Source organism: Ovis aries, chromosome 15 (assembly GCF_016772045.2).
Source record: "Ovis aries strain OAR_USU_Benz2616 breed Rambouillet chromosome 15, ARS-UI_Ramb_v3.0, whole genome shotgun sequence".
NCBI classification, from domain to species: domain Eukaryota; kingdom Metazoa; phylum Chordata; class Mammalia; order Artiodactyla; family Bovidae; genus Ovis; species Ovis aries.
This window is the reverse complement of record NC_056068.1, coordinates 49,103,053-49,119,896: the sequence shown is the minus strand read 5'-3', so window position 1 is coordinate 49,119,896 and position 16,844 is coordinate 49,103,053. Positions and strand designations below refer to the sequence as shown.

The window sequence follows — 16,844 nt, the reverse complement described above, 5'->3', positions numbered from 1 at the left end:
TGCATATAGGTTTCTCAACAGGTAGGTCAGGTGGTCTGGTATTCCCATCTCTCTCAGAGTTTTCCACAGTTTCTTGTGATCCACACAGTCAAAGGCTTTGGCATAGTCAATGAAGAAGAAATAAATGTTTTTTCTGGAACTCTCTTGCTTTTTTGATGATCCAGCAGATGCTGGCAATTTGATCTCTGGTTCCTCTTCCTTTTCTAAAGCCAGCTTGAATATCTGGAAGTTCACGGAGCATTTAGCAGACTGATTTTCTTAGAATTGCAGAATATGTGAAGAGATAAAAAGATGGATTAAAGTTTATAGCAAAGTTGAACCAGAATTGTGGAGGAATTCATCACAGACAGGAATTTCTTCTTCATTTAGTTAGTGAATGAGGAATAACCATGAAAGAGATGCTCGTTGGTTTGTTTTTAAATTTTAATACAAATTGATTCAGCTATTTGGAAAATTATCTCAAAGTGAATGATGGGTGTTTGGGGGCAAAAATATGATTAGAGAAAGGAATTTGGTTAGTCATCTGTAAAATTAGGCTAACTGAGAGATACTGAGATTCTGAATTCATATTTTAGTGGTGTAAAAGGTAAGATTGTCTTAGATGGCATTAACTAAATCGTGGAAATAACTGAATTGGATAATATTTATTTCCACTGGACTATAAAATCGCATATGCTTAGTGGAAAATTCTGAAAGAGATGGGACTACCAGACCACCTGACCTGCCTCTTGAGAAACCTGTATGCAGGTCAGGAAGTAACAGTTAGAACTGGACAAGGAACAACAGACGGGTTCCAAATAGGAAAAGGAGTACATCAAGGCTGTATACTGTCACCCTGCTTATTTAACTTTTATGCAGAGTACATCATGAGAGACGCTAGGCTGGAAGAAGCACAAGCTGGAATCAAGATTGCCAGGAGAAATATCAATAACCTCAGATATGCAGATGACACCACCCTTATGGCAGAAAGTGAAGAGGAGCTAAAAGCCTCTTGATGAAAGTGAAAGTGGAGAGTGAAAAAGTTGGCTTAAAGCTCAACATTCAGAAAACGAAGATTATGGCATCTGGTCCCATCAGTTCATGGGAAATAGATGGGGAAACAGTGAGAACAGTGGCAGGCTTTATCTTTTTGGGCTCCAAAATCACTGCAGATGGTGACTGCAGTCATGAAATTAAAAGATGCTTACTCTTTGGAAGAAAAGTTATGACCAACCTAGAGAGCATATTGAAAAGCAGAGACAATACTTTGCCAACAAAGGTCTGTCTAGTCAAGGCTATGGTTTTCCAGTGGTCATGAATGGATGTGAGAGTTGGACTGTGAAGATGACTGAGCACTGAAGAACTGATACTTTTGAACTCTGATGCTGGAGAAGACTCTTGCGAGTCTCTTGGACTGCAAGGAGATCCAACCAGTCCATCCTAAAGGAGACCAGTCCTGGGCGTTCATTGGAAAGAATGATGCTGGGGCTGAAACTCCAATACCTTGGCCATCTCATGCAAACAGTTGACTCACTGGAAAAGACCCTGATGCTGCGAGGGATTGGGGCCAGGATGAGAAGGGGATGACAGAGGATTAGATGCCTGGATGGCATCACTGACTCGATGCACATGAATTTGGGTGAACTCTGGGAGTTGTTAATGGACAGGGATGCCTGGCGTGCTGTGATTCATGGGGTTGCAAAGAGTTGGACATGACTGACCGACTGAACGGAACTGAAATGATAACTCCAATTTGTGATAAATCTTCACTGACTTTGAAATAGATATTTGTGAGAGCAGAATTGTTAAAAATGAGTTCCCTTGAAATGTAAAAGTTTAAGCATAGCTTTTTGAATTGGCTTTGTTTTTACACTATAGATGATGGGATTCATCACAGGAGGGATGAGCAAGTATACATTAGCAATGAGTGTGGGCACATAAGATGGAGCATGTTTTCCAAATCTGTGAACAAAAGACAGGCTGATCAAAGGGATGTAGAATATGGCCACAGCAGTGATATGAGAAACGCAGGTGCTGAAGGCCTTCTTCCTCTCCTCTGGGGATGCGATGTTGAGAACTGAGCGAATGATCAAGACATAGGAAAGCAGGATAAAGACAGAGTCCACCCCAGCAGTAGAGATAATTGCAGTTAGTCCAAATACACTATTGATCTTTGTGTCTGAACACGAGAGCTTCATCACATCAGGGTGGAAGCAGTAGGAGTGATGGAGCACATGACTATGGCAGAATGATAGATGTTTAAGAAGCAGGACTAGTGGTGTCAGAATGACTGTCCCCCTGGTGATGACTGCTAGACCAATCTGTGCAATCCTCGTGTGTGTTAGAATGGTAGCATATCTCAGGGGGTTAGAAATGGCCACAAAACGGTCAAAGGTCATAGCCAGGAGCACTGAAGATTCCATGAAAGTGAAGAGGTGAATGAAGAACATCTGTGATAAGCAAGCGTTGAAGCTGATTTCCCGGGCATTGACCCAGAAGATTCCCAGTACTGTCACCAGTGTTGAGATGCATAGGCCAATGTCGGTGGTGGACAACATGGACAGGAAGTAGTACATGGGCTCGTGGAGGCTTGGCTCAGTGAGGACTATGAACAGGATCAAAGTATTTCCAGAAAGAGCAGTCAAATAAAGGCAACAGAATGGGATGGAGATCCAGGTGTGGGCCCATTCAAGTCCAGGGATGCCAGTCAAGAGGAAAGTGGGCAAAGTGGAGTTATGGAAAATTGGCATTAATGTATGCAGGAGCGGAATTCTCTTGTTTGATCTTGACTTTCTAAATTTAAAATTTATTTTTAGTGTAAGTTTACTATAAATTTAGTAAAGTTCACAAAACTTCAGAGTACAGCTAAGTCTGGCATCTATATATACCTATGTAACCACTTCCATGATCAACTGATACACCCTTGCCACCAACCCAGAAAGCTTCCTAATGCTTCATTCTTAACAATATCTTCTCCTGAGGTAACCACTGTTCTGACTTCTAGCACTACAATTACTTCTCTCTGTTCTTGATCTTGATATAATAGAATCATGTAGTATATACTAATTGCATCTTGCTTCTTTCACCAATATTACGTCTGCGAAGTTCATCACTGAAATAAGATATTGAGTTCAATTTAATTTCAATTTACTTAGCTAACTCTATTTGATGTTTATCACTTATTCTCTTATACTCTTACCAATATTTTTATTACATATTTTATTCTTCAACTGGATTGTAAACTTCTACTTGAGAATGGGAGTTAATCTTAATTCTGCTACATGAGAACAGGAGTGAATTTTAGCTAATCTTTGCTCCATAGAATTCATTGCTCATAGTAGATATTCAATATGTTTATGGTAATTGGTTTATATTTTATTTGCCTTCCTGAAATACTCTATTTAACCATGAGCAGAACTTGGTCTGAGAAAACAATTGACTAATTTTGCCTTGGAATTGTAGAATTATTAAACTCAGATTATAAGTGAAAAGTCATTTTAACTTAGCAGGGAAACCTGTCTTTGTCAGGTTCCACATATACCTAAGACTCTATCCCAGATAACATCAGTTTATCCTGCCTCATTACATTTATTTACTAAAGTGAACTAGACGGAAGATGCTTCAGGTCCTGTGAATCTGAAGCTTGATACTGTTTTTAATTTGTAACATTAAAATACTGCCTTGTTTACCATTATAGACTCTCCCTTTGTTGTGCTAAAAATCAATAGGGAAAAATCTTTTGTGTCACGTATTCCCTGGTCCTTAATCTAGTCTTTGATCTTTTATAGGGTTGTTCAGGTATACAATATTGTGTGAATCTAAGATAGTGTTCTATATAATGTTATAGGTATTTTACAAAGATTATTTCATTTGAACCTATGATAAACTTGAGAGAGATATTTTTATTACAGATAAAACAAAGAGAAATTCAGAGGTTATTATAAATTACTATAGGTCATAACATCTGGAAGAGATTACACTGAGAATCAGAAAATGACACTTTAGAACTTGTGCTATTAAAAACTACACTATACTTCCTAATGAAAAAATAATTATAATAATAATGATAATTACTTATATTTCAACAGTAATATAATCCTCTATTAATAAATATGGCAACCATGTTAGAGATATCTATGTTTTCAAATCTCCTGTATAATATTTTAATGGTTCAGAGATGAAGCAACTGTATTTCTGGATTGCATATGTTTTAGAGGACATGTAGATAAATTATTGAAACAATTTAGCAAACAATTTAGCAAACAGGAAATTCTTAAGCATAATATGGGGTACATTAATTCAAATTAATCTATAGTGGACATAAATTTATTGTAAAAATAAAGTTATTGTCCAAAATATATTTTGAGCTCATTTAAGACTTCTGATTTTCCTTTAAAAGCCAGCCAAGATAATTTCCATTAAGTATATCCATTTTTGCACAATTTTATCATCAAATTAACTATACAACTTACTTATGGATGTAGTCAAAGGTTAGTTTGACTATTTCTCCAACATGTTGTTATCTATTTATACATACTTTCAATTCCATAGGCATCTCATGGATAATGTTATTTTATTCATTTATTTTCCAACTTTGAAATGTTTATTTAATCTGAAGCTAATCTCCTAAATACTTCCCTAGTAGCTTAGTGGTAAAGAATCTGCCTGGCAATGCAAGAGTCATGGGTTCCACTCCTGGGTCAGGAATATTCCCTGGAGAAAGAAATGGCAACTCACTCCAGTATTCTTGCCTGGTGAATCCCATGAACAGAGGAACCTGGTGGGCTATACAGTCTATGGGGTCAAAAAAGAGTCGGACACAACTTAGCGACTAGACAACAACAACAAATCTCTTAAACATTAGACTCATCTCTCTAACTCTTGGATTTCTCCATTTAAGTATCTCAAAGTCAACTCAAGCACCAAATGATGGCATCTGAATTATTTCCCACAACTTGTATATTCTGTTTCTTCCCATTTTGATTAACAGCTCTATACATCTATTGTCAATCTATAGGTCTATGGTAACTTAATATATCAGGTTGCCTAATTCAGAAACCCGAATGTACTCTCACCTCCCATCTGTTGATCACCTATATCTATCTATGTTGAAACTCTTTCTAATTTGTATAGCATATTGCTTTCAGAGTTTTCTAAGATTTAAAAGAGACTTTGGGATTAAAATATACACTTACTATACATAAAATAGACAACCAAAGAGGACCTACTGTATGGCATAGGGAACTATATTCAATATTTGGTAATAACCTATAATGGAAAAGAATCTAAAAAAGAATATGAATATAAATGTAGATGCATACATACATATATATACACACACATATACATATTTATATAGGTATAACTGAATCACTTTGTTCTACACCTGGAACTAACACAACATTGTAAAACAACTATATTTCAGTGAATTGTTTTTAAAGATAAAATAGAATAGACTTCCATTTTAAAGTATCTTTAGCCAGTACTAACTGAAACCAGTCTCTCCCAATTTTCTATTAAGTTTTCAAAAAAAGATAAAGGGGAAGAGAAATAGACCAAAGAAACACTAAAGTTAAAGACAGATAGTCTTCATCCAGAATTTTTTGAAGGTGATTAACTGCTCCTAACTAAGGAATATAGACATGAATTGAGTCAAAACATAGGACAGCACTTAATGCCATTTTGACAGACTACACTCAGGAATCAAGAGTCTGTATCAAAAAAAAAAAAATCACCTTTTTTTAAAGTAAATTTAAAAGGTGACCTAGGGCATTTTTCCTTCCCAGACATCTCATCTCAAGAAAAACAGGCAAAGATGATGGTGTGAGAGGTGTCATGAGTAGAGACATGTTGAATTTTGAAATATTCACTAAAGTACATCTTTGTTAGCAGAAGCGAAAACAGAAGAAAATTTGGCAACAGCATAATTCTGGAATTTAGGTTTTAATTGCCTCTCTTTCCAAAGTGGCAAAGAGCTAGAAGTGTTGGTAGCATGGATGTCAGTGGGACTGTAGGTTCTAGAAATTGGAAAATAGGTCAGAACCTGCATTCTACATGATCATAATTTGTGAGACAGCATCCAGAAGCAAGTTGCATGAGTAGTTTATTGGGGATAAAAAGGTGTGAAATGATCTTTCTTTGCACTACAGAAGAAAAAATGCTAGTATAAAATCTTTAAAATATTGCATAAAAATAAAAAGAGAATAGCATCTCAGTCTGCAGTATCAAAGCTGTTAAAACCCCTGTAGAATGAAGAAGAAAATATCCTAAGGTAATAGACCATAGACATTATGAAAGAAAACAAATGGGAAAAGAAAGACCAAAATACTGAGCTACTAGTAACATAAAGAACTAAAGCAAATATTAGATGTAATTCAAATCAGAATTGAGGTATAATAATTTAAAGATTGTGTTTTGAGGTTTTGTTATTATATGTGCCATGAAATACGCACATTAAAAAAACACTTTTTTTTTTTTGCCATGATTAACTAAACAGATAAAAACAAAACATCTATATGGGGTTTGGGATTTCTGAGTAGATATAAGAGCCATAGAAGTCAACGAAACAGTGGAAGTAAGAATAACCAGGAGCTCCGAGGGCCTGGAGATCAGGTACCACGGTAAGTGGGGGAACGCCTTACCTTTCAAGACGTGGAAAATTAGAAGGCATACAAAGAAAGATGCTGAAGTAGCAATGCCGGAAGACTAGATAAATTGTTGTTTTCACTTCTGAAAAAAGTCTTCCTTTCATTTAAGCTAAATTGCTCATGATTCAGCCTTATTTCATCAGACGTATTTTATAGTAGACACAACCAAGTACTGGTTCTGATCTGAAAGCAGCTGCTTGACTTGGCCTTTAGACAAGAGGAAAGAATTCTCTTACTCTTAGTTGGGGTGAGTATATGAAGGCTACCCCTTTACCTCTAAGAAAGGAGAATTTTATAAGCAAACTTGCTGATATAGGAATTTACTCAGTGGGAATAAATACACCGCAGGGGAATTGCTGTGCCCTTCTGTTGTGCTTTACCTCCCTGCCCCCAGGTTATCTTGCTGGCACCTGGAAATGTGATGCTAAGACAGACACAAAAGAACCAAGAAGAATGAACATCGACACAGCAAATCTGTGTTTACATGCTTTAATTAAAAATGAAATTGAATCATTATTTGAGCATGGATATGTCATTTAATGAGGATCCAGTAATCCTTAATTTTCATTCTCTGTGTTTCTCTTCAAGAATCTATCACGCAGCTTTTCATGCACAACCAAGTGAAATAATAGATGCTTTGAAAGTATCTCCAGGTAATAACATAGCAGCAGGGTCATAGTGCATATGCATTAAATGTTAAAATGAGCAAATACATTCCTATAATTCAGAAGTAAGCAGTAAAACAGAATTACAAAGTCAAGTGACTCCATGAGTGTAGCCTTTTTCATACAAGAAAAAAAATTTGTCAACATGGTGCCCTGGTGGCTCAGATGGTGAAGAATTTGCCTGTAATGCAGGAGACACGAGTTCAATTCCTGGGTCAGGAAGATCCTCTGGAGAAGGGAATGGCTATCCACTCCAGTATTCTTGCCTGGGAAATCCCATGGACAGAGGATCCTGGCAGGCTATGGTCCATGTGGTTGCAAAAGAGTTGGACACAACTTAGCCTCTAAACAACAACAAATCATCTAAGATGCTTCTTTCTACCAAAACTTTCTTCCATCCTTCTCTCCTAAACTCAAGGTCAACCTTGCAAAGTATGACAATTCTTCTAGCCCCTATGTCATCCATTCTTGTCTTGTTTTTGTTATAAATGTTACCTGGCTAACCCCTTGGTTATTTGTCTATTTTGTCCCAGGGATGTCCCACTACTGCTTGGACATTAAGATCTGTCTACCCTTCAGACTTTGGGGGTTCTTATAATTGCAGCCTCCTGGTTTTTTCTGATTAATCACTGCTATCTGGCCTCTGTTATGTCAAGGCCTTACCATGTGCATGGATATTAATGAGCCTGGCTCTATGACTGCATCTCCAATGGCCACTCCTGGTCAGCAGAGGACAGCCACTTCTCAACTTCTTAGTGAAGCTATCATTTTCACATGTCATTCCTTAACAGCCTTTGAATGGCATGTCCTCTAGGCCCTCTTCAAGGACACACTCAAGGGTGGGTCTTATGGCTTTATGTAATCTACTCATAGCAGTTTGCCCACTGTTGTCAGCTGTTTTATTATGTTTGATAAAGAATGGTTCAAAGAAGAGGTAGAATTTGAATACAATGTAGATTAAATACCAAAGAGAAATGAATGTGATCTTCTAGAGTGGGAAGTAGTAAGATTCAATGTGGAGTTAGCCTCTTACATCAGCGGAGTGGTGAGAATTCGAATTCAAGCCTACTTAGAATCCTGGCCAATGAAGTAGATAAGCAAGCAACTTATTTCCAGGCTGAAAGATGTCAACTAGATCCATCCTTCTGCAGGAAAAATTTTAATTTTTTCCACAAATTGATAAAATTTGAATTACTGGACAGAATTGGAAAAAGGGAAAGACAGAGAACACAGCAGATGTACATAAATGAAAGAATCAGGGCATATGTCATGTACAGAAAAACATAGTGAAACAATGTTATGCCTTCACATCCACATAGCTCTCTCTTTTTTTTCCCCCTTGTCAGCTTCTTTTATTTCTACCTGTGACTTAGGGAATGAGCTACTCTGATCTACAAGATTCTCCTGAGTATCTTTTAAACGGGGCCTCCTTGAAGTACTGAATTTTATTAGAATGCTAATTTAGTAAATTTACCTCAAGTCCACTCTGCATCTAAGCGAAGCACAAGCCAACCTCCTTTACTGATTTACAGTAAATAGCATGAATATGTGGAGAAGGAAATGGCAACCCACTCCAGCATTCTTGCCTAGAGAATCCTGTCGACAGAGGAGCCTGGTGGGCTGCTGTCCCTAGGGTTGCACAGAGTCAGACACGACTGAAGTGACTTAGCATGCATGAATGCATTGAAGAAGGAAATGGCAACTCACTCCAGTATTCTTGCCTGGAGAATCCCAGGGACAGAGGAGCCTGGTGGGCTGCCATCTATGGGGTCGCACGGAGTCGGACACAACTGACACAACTTAGCAGCAGCATGCATATATAGTATCCTAGATAATTTGTAGACCAATACAACTCAAGCTAAGTAAAATTATCCAAGTTTCTGCTTGCACCTCATGAAATCCCCAAATATATTTCTCCCTTCCCATCATCTTGTGTGTACGTGTGTACGTGTTTGTGTGTGTGTGCACATATTCAGGTCCAGCCAGAAGCATCCAAAGAGATATAGAATCTTTTCTTTAGCAGGTTTAGCTAGGATAACACTTTACAATGCTATAGTCCTTTGGGCATCTCAGAGTAAAATTCCTCACCTTTAACATTTTTGTGTGTTCTATATTTTTGAAGCTCTATGCAGGAAACAGGCATGTAGTACTGTCAGAACAAAAGTCCCCTATGTATATAATTCAGGAATAACAATGGAATTTCTAAACCAAATCTATAAATCCATTCTTGAAATAATATTGTTCAAGCAAAAGATGTTCTTTAAGCAACTAATGAAAATCTTGTAGCCTAAATTCACTTGGAAAAATCTGATGGAGAGCAAAAATCAGAAGGAAAGAGAAGGAAGTATTTTATGTTTTCATATTCTTTGATGCTGTGCCTAGATAGGACCTGTGAATTTATAATTCAGGAGAGTATTCTTCCATGAAGAGTGAAATGGTGACACAATGCTTCTTACATCATTCCGCAAAATTGCTTCCAGAATACTCTTCTCCATTTACCTTTGGAAACATTTTCAGCTTAGAAGGCAGCACAAATAAGGGGTGTAATTTTGTGTTAGCAACTATTGCAATGCTTCATACATTATTTTATAACTTTTTGTCTCTATAATTACCTCACAGGTTAGATTTTAAGGGCATTATCTTCTAATTTCTATTGCTTTTCATAAAGCCATATGTAAGGCAGACCCAGTCACTGGTGTGCTGGCAAACTGAAATCCTAGGAAAAAGAAATAAAACTTCTGAGTTTTAATAGTACAAAAGTCAAAATAGATATGCCATGGCATGCAAGCCATAGGTCATTATCTAGTACTGAACAACCAATAGAAAATCTGACAAAACAAATGAATTTTATTTGCGGTATTTACCAATGCCATAGTATCAGTGGTGATTCTAGCTGTCAATGTGGCGTCATTAATGCAGAGTTGAGAAGAGATGCACACTATGGCTTCGGGCAAACTAGTGTGAGTTGGCTCCAGCTCACAGCTGCCCCCAGTGTTTCTGGGATTCATGGCTCACCCCTCCTATCTTGGACCACTTTTCCAACGGCAATAATATTGATGGGTCTCCCATCAGGTTTCCATCTCCTTTTTCCTCTGTATTTTTCAACCGTTTTGTGCAACTGAGTTCTAAGTTTCTGTCTATCTCTTAAACTGATATTGTCATCATGCATCTCTTTTCAGGAACCAAACTTTTTAAGTCTAGCTGTGTACCACCATTTATAGCCTAAAAATTATGAATTCTTTACTTTGGTTCTTTGACTAGGAGAGCCATGTAGGCCCTTCATGGCATTTTGTGAATCCTCTGACATTCTATGGAAAATAATATGAATGTTTTTATATGTTATTGTTCTCTGGAAAAGGGTTGATGGATTTCATTAGGTTTCAAAAGGACCTTTGGACACAAGAAAGTTAACAAATTCTACCTCAAAGGTCATGCCTCTTCATGATCTCTCCAGTTCTCTAAATTGCTGTCGTGAATTAGCTGATGTCCCTAATCCTTGCAGATTTTCTACTGGTTGTTCAGTACTAGGTAATGACCTATGGCTTGCATGCCATGGCACATCTGTTTCAATTTTTGTACTATTAATTATGAATAAAGACTAAAAGCTAAAATATACTGCTAGAAATTCATTACAATATTTTAAATGCGTGATACACAGATGTGAAGACCAGTTCCTACTTCTGATCTTGTGACATTTTTGTAGTTGCTTTTGGAAGAGTACACAATAAGTTTGTGAAGAACACAGTACCCGAGATACAAAAAGCATGAATTCAAACCTCAATCCTGCTCTGTTAGATGTCTTACCTTTGATGGCCTAAATGTCTTTGTCTGTTTCTTCACTTCTGAAATATAATTAATCATTTCAATGAGCAGTTTTGAAGAATAAGTAGTATATATTAAATGCAGTTAATAGAATGCTTAGTATAAAATGGACAATAAATGTTAGTTACTACAGGCATTACTTAAATTATTTCATTATTATTATTTTTATGCTTTTATTATTAGACTGTAAATTCCTTAAGGTATATCATATATGTATTTTATGACTGAAAACTCAAAAATGCTTACTGAATATTTGTTGAACAAATGAAAAGATGAGGAAAAAATGTCTGAAAGACAGTAACCTAGCAGAACTGCTTTTCTACAATGAAAGCCACTTCTATCATTATTTTCTCAAACTTAATTATCTCTGTCTATTTCATAAGAAGAAGCCTGAGTATAGCATTGCGAATCTGCTTTGTTTTTACACTGTAGATGATGGGGTTGAGCACAGGAGGAAAAAGCAGGTACATATTGGCCATCATTGAATGGACAACTTTGGGGGCTGATCGCCCATAGCGATGCACCAATGACAAGCTAATCATGGGGATGTAGAAAATAGAAACTGCTCCAATGTGGGAGACACAGGTGCTAAAAACTTTGTGTCGTTCTCGAGGGGAGGAAATACTGAGAACAGAGTGAATGATCAAGATATAAGAGAGGACAATGCATGGCGTATCTACTCCTGTGGTCAAGATGAGATCGATTAATCCACAGATGCTATTGGCCCGAGTATCTGAACATGCTAATTTAATCACATCTGGATGATAGCAGTAGGAGTGGGAAAGCACATTCCCTCCACAAAAACTGAGGGGCTTAAGAAGCAAAAGCAGTGGTACAATTAATACTACAGTGCGTATAACCATCAGGAGACCCATCTGGATGATTCTCTAACTAGTGAGAATGGTGGTGTACCTCAGAGGATCACAGATGGCCACATAACGGTCAAAGGCCATAGCCACCAGCACCCCAGATTCTATGACGGCAAACCCATGAAGAAAAAACATCTGGATAATGCACATATCTAGACTGATTGCATTTGCATCAAACCAGAGGATACCTAATGTGGTTGACATTGTAGAGACAGTCAAACCCAAGTCAGCAGCTGACAGCATGGAGAGGAAATAGTACATGGGCTCATGCAGGCTCTGCTGGGTGATGATGACAAACAGGATCATGCTGTTCCCAGAGAGGGCAGTGGCATAAAGACAGCAGAAGGGAATGGAGATCCAAGCATGGGCAAACTCTAGGCCAGGAATTCCAGCCAACAAGAAAGTTGGAAATTTAGATGTTGAATTATCTAAGATTTCCATGTTTTCCTGGACTGGTAACATTTATCTTCACAATGCATACATCCTATAGAAATAATACATTATATTGTTACATGAAGATATCCGGATAAATTTTCTCTTGGTTAGGAGAGTTATCTAAAGTTATCTAAGGTCATGGGTAAGTGATTATTTATATAATATATATATAACAGAGTTTGATTTATAGCTTTCACTATATATATATATATATAACATATTTATTCTTAAATTTAAGAAAATACATTCAAATAATTCCATACATTTTAATAATAATTTCTATATTGATAGAATTTTTAGCTCCATCATATTATAAGATTAAATGGATAGAGAGTTAAGAAAAATCAATACATTGAATACATTCAATTTTGAATATCTTATGTAAGAAATGACAAAGTGAAATTCAGCTAAAGATGTTGAGTCTGCTGTGCCCATGTAGGCAAGACATTGCCGGCAAACATTTCCAGATTTTTGCTAGTAATACACGTTTGGAAGCACAGGAGTGCTTGTTAATCCAGTGCCATGTTATTCCAGTAGTGTGGATGAATACCTTCAGGGAGTAGATTTCTATAAGAGAAAACCAATAAAGATGGAATTTGATAGAAGTTATTGGAAAGGACTATATAGACTAAAGCAAGATGAGGCTGGATAGCCTTCCTGGAACCACTAAAACCAAGAGAGTCTAGCGTCATGTCTGGGTGTTACATGAACAATAGTACTGAACTGCTTGAGTGGGTCTTCTAAGGATCAAAAATATCAAATGCTGCTGAGAACACATGAATGACCCTAAGAAACAAACAAAAAAAAAAACAAACAGAAAAAACTAGCTGAAATCCAGCAATGAAAGCTGAGATTCTGCCACAGTGGCTTGGGGAATAAATGGAAAACTCCTGGAGGCATGGCATATATTACTTTTGGAAACTTGTCAGTGAAAGCAAGGAGATAAATAAGCCATGATGAAGGGTGACCATAAAGTAGTTGGAGGATATTTGTAATATAGGAAAAAGAACTGAGCATATTTATAAACTAAGGTTAAAAATGTTACATAGTGAGAGATTAAAACTATAGAATGACAGGAGTTAATTGGCATAGAAAATTCCCTAAGGAAATAGTGTGTGTCTGAATATTTGCGATTCTGTGGACTGTAGCCCGCTGGACTCTTCTGTCCATAGAATTTTCCAGGCAAGAGTACTGGAGTGGGTTGCCACTTCCTACTCCAGGGGATCTTCAAGACCCAGGGATGGAACCCACAATGCCTGCATCTCCTGAATTGGCAGGTATATTCTTTACAACTGCGGAGATTGAATATAAAGCATGACAGTATTGGGTTGGCCAAAAAGTTCCTTTGGGTCTTCTGTAAGCTGTTATGGAAAACACAGAACTAATTTTTTTGCCAACCAAATAATTAATCCTCACAAAGATGAGGATCAGCACATCCACTGACACTAGAGGGTAAGTGCAAGTGGATAAGTTGGTGTAAGGCTGTGGGACAATTATCACCCAGTGCTACTGGTTTTTGTTTTGTTTCACAATTTTTAAAATTGTGGTCAAATACAACTAACATTTCACTTCAGATCGTAACTGCAGCCATGAAATTATTAAAAAAAAAAAAAGCACTTGCTCCTTGGAAGAAAAGTTATGACCAACCTAGACACCATATTAAAAAGCAGAGACATTAGTTTGTCAATGAAGGTCCATCTAGTCAAGACTGGTTTTTCCGGTAGTCATGTATGGATGTGACAGTTGGACTATAAAGAAAGCTGAGTGTCATCAATTCAAAAGAATTGATGCTTTTGAACTGTGGTGTTGGTGAAGACGCTTGAGAGTCCCTTGGACTGCAAGGAGATCCAACCAGTCCACCCTAAAGGAGATCAGTCCTGGGTGTTCACTGGAAGGACTGATGTTGAAGCTGAAACTCCAATACTCTGGCCACCTGATGTGAAGAGCTGACTCATTTGAAAAGACCCTGATGTTGGAAAAGATTGAGGGCAGGAGGAGAAGGGGACGACAGAGAATGAGATGGTTGGATGCATCACCGACTCAATGGACATGAGTTTGGGTAAACTCTTGGAGTTGGTGATGGACAGGGAGGCCTGGCGTGCTGTGGTTCATGGGGTTGCAAAGAGTCAGACACGACTGATGGGCTGAGCTGAACTGAACTGAACTGAACAACTAACATAAAACTTTCCATCCTAATCCTTTTAAAGTGTGCATTTCAGTGGATTTAAATGCATTCATAATGCTGTGCAACCATCACTATCATCCATCTCCATAACTGTTTCATCTTGTAAAACTGAAACTCTGTATCCATTAAACAGTAACTCCTCAGTCTCCCCTTTCCCTAGTCCCTGGCAACCACCATTTTATTTTCTGTCTCTGTGATTTTGACTGCTTTAAGTGTCTCATATAAGGGAATCATACAATATTTTTTCTTGTGTGACTGGCTTATATCACTAGAAATAATGTCCTCAAGAGTCATCCATGTTTCAGCATATGTTAGAATTTTGTTTCTTATTAACCAGTGCTTATTTTTTTTCTTACCTGACTTATCAGGAGGAAATTACTGCTCTTCAGGGAGTATTAGGTAATGAATATTGGTTTGAGTATACAATAGACTTTTTCAATAGACACTCAAGAAATAGAAAGGGCAACTCAAAAATGTTATGAATTTTCGTTCAATTGCAATTTAAAAAATAAGTTTAAAGTAATAAATTTCTAGTGTCAAAATAAATTCTGGGAAAACTTAAAATCAAAGAATAGCAATATTAGTTATTAAAGCATTAATATTTCTCAATCAAGCTTTAAAAATATTAGGTAAAACTTACTTCCAAAAAGTGAATTCCCTGCAACAATATATGTGTTGCTATCCCTTTATGCTAGTTTTCTATAGTTCCATTTGAATTGCCAATTCTCAAGATAGCATTCAATCTGAGAAAATCATCATAATAATATTTGACTATAAAGTAGAAAGGCTCAATTGTCTGTGTTATATGGATCTCTGAGGACAGGGTAAAACCTAATGTTATCTGACTTTTTTGTAGGCTCATTTGAACAATTATAAATAGAACACAAAGCATAAAGTCAATACAACAAACACCCTTCTCTAGCTTCTTACCAGCTTTATGGGGGAAAACAAGCCTTCTCTGTCTTTATCAGCAGAGAGTGAACAAGTTACAGCTCTGGAGCCATTGATTTTATAGTAAAGTGGAACTGAACTGTGGAGCCATTGGTAAAATGTGAATATCCCTGGGGCTGCATATATAGAAAAGCAGAAATCCCCCCATCTCTGTCTATTAATATAATATAGTGCTGTGTAATCTCAGAAGGGTTTTAGGTACTAACTTGAGTGACCAGTGGTCCACAGAGACAATATTGCAAAGCAAAATAAACCAAATCATCCATATAAATGGAAAGCTTAGGCATTATTCTAGGCACTGGGGAATAGAGAGATGCATGTTATTATGTCTAGATTATCAGTATGCTAGAAAAATAAGAAAGCAAATCAATTTTCACTGGGACAATTATGAAGACAATGAAGAGAGAAGAAAACGTGTACTTCAGCCTCCAAGCCTCTGTCTTTTCACTACCATATTGATCCATACGGATGATGATATATCCATTCCCAAATCCATCTCTCTCCAGCTACTCATTTGCTTTTGCCCAATAGATGGGTTATTTTCTGGTATGTTCAGTTCAGTTCAGTCACTCAATCATGCCCGACTCTTTGCGACCCCATAGTCTGCAGCATGCCAGGCCTCTGTCCATCACCAACTCCTGGAGTTTACTCAAATTCATGTCCATTAAGTGGGTGATGCCATCCAACCATCTCATCCTCTGTCATCCCTTTCTCCTCCTGCCCTCACACTTTCCCAACATCAGGGTCTTTTCAAATGAGTCAGCTCTTCACATCAAGTGGCCAAAGTATTGGAGTTTCAGCTTCAACATCAGTCCTTCCAATGAATATTCAGGACTGATTTCCTTTAGGATGGACTGTTTGGATCTCCTTGCAGTCCAAGGGACTCTCAAGAGTCTTCTCCAACACCACAGTTCAAAAGCATCATTTCTTTGGTGCTCAGCCTTCCTTATAGTCCAACTGTCACATCCATACATGACTACTGGAAAAACCATAGCCTTAACTAGATGGACCTTTGTTGGCAAAGCAATGTCTCTGCTTTTTAATATGCTGTCTATGTTGGTTGGAGAAGGCAATGCACCCCACTTCAGTACTCTTGCCTGGAAAATCCCATGGACAGAGGAGCCTGGTAGGCTGCAGTCCATGGGTCGCAAAGAGTCGGACACGACTGAGCGACTTCACTTTCACTTTTCACTTTCATGCATTGGAGAAGGAAATGGCAACCCACTCCAGTATTCTTGCCTGGAAAATCCCAGGGATGAGGGAGCCTGGTGGGCTGCCGTCTATGGGGTCG

The 16,844-nt window shown here is 37.6% G+C and overlaps 2 protein-coding genes across 2 annotated transcripts; both read right to left on the bottom strand.

Annotated features, from left to right (window-relative positions):
- Nucleotides 1-1,784: 1,784 nt before the first annotated feature.
- On the bottom strand, nucleotides 1,785-2,729 carry LOC101118303 (olfactory receptor 51F2-like). Its single transcript, XM_004016690.3, has one exon. It carries the CDS (start codon nucleotides 2,727-2,729, stop codon nucleotides 1,785-1,787), a length of 945 nt encoding a protein of 314 aa, XP_004016739.3.
- Nucleotides 2,730-11,484: 8,755 nt separating this feature from the next.
- LOC114118275 (olfactory receptor 51F1-like) lies at nucleotides 11,485-12,444 on the bottom strand. The gene is given in 1 exon segment (XM_027979033.1): nucleotides 11,485-12,444. A coding segment is annotated over 1 exon segment (960 nt).
- Nucleotides 12,445-16,844: the final 4,400 nt, after the last annotated feature.

Coding starts and splice junctions, on each gene's coding strand:
- LOC101118303 (XM_004016690.3), bottom strand. CDS start 2,729: ATGCCAATTTTCCATAACTCCACTTTGCCCACTTTCCTCTTGACTGGC.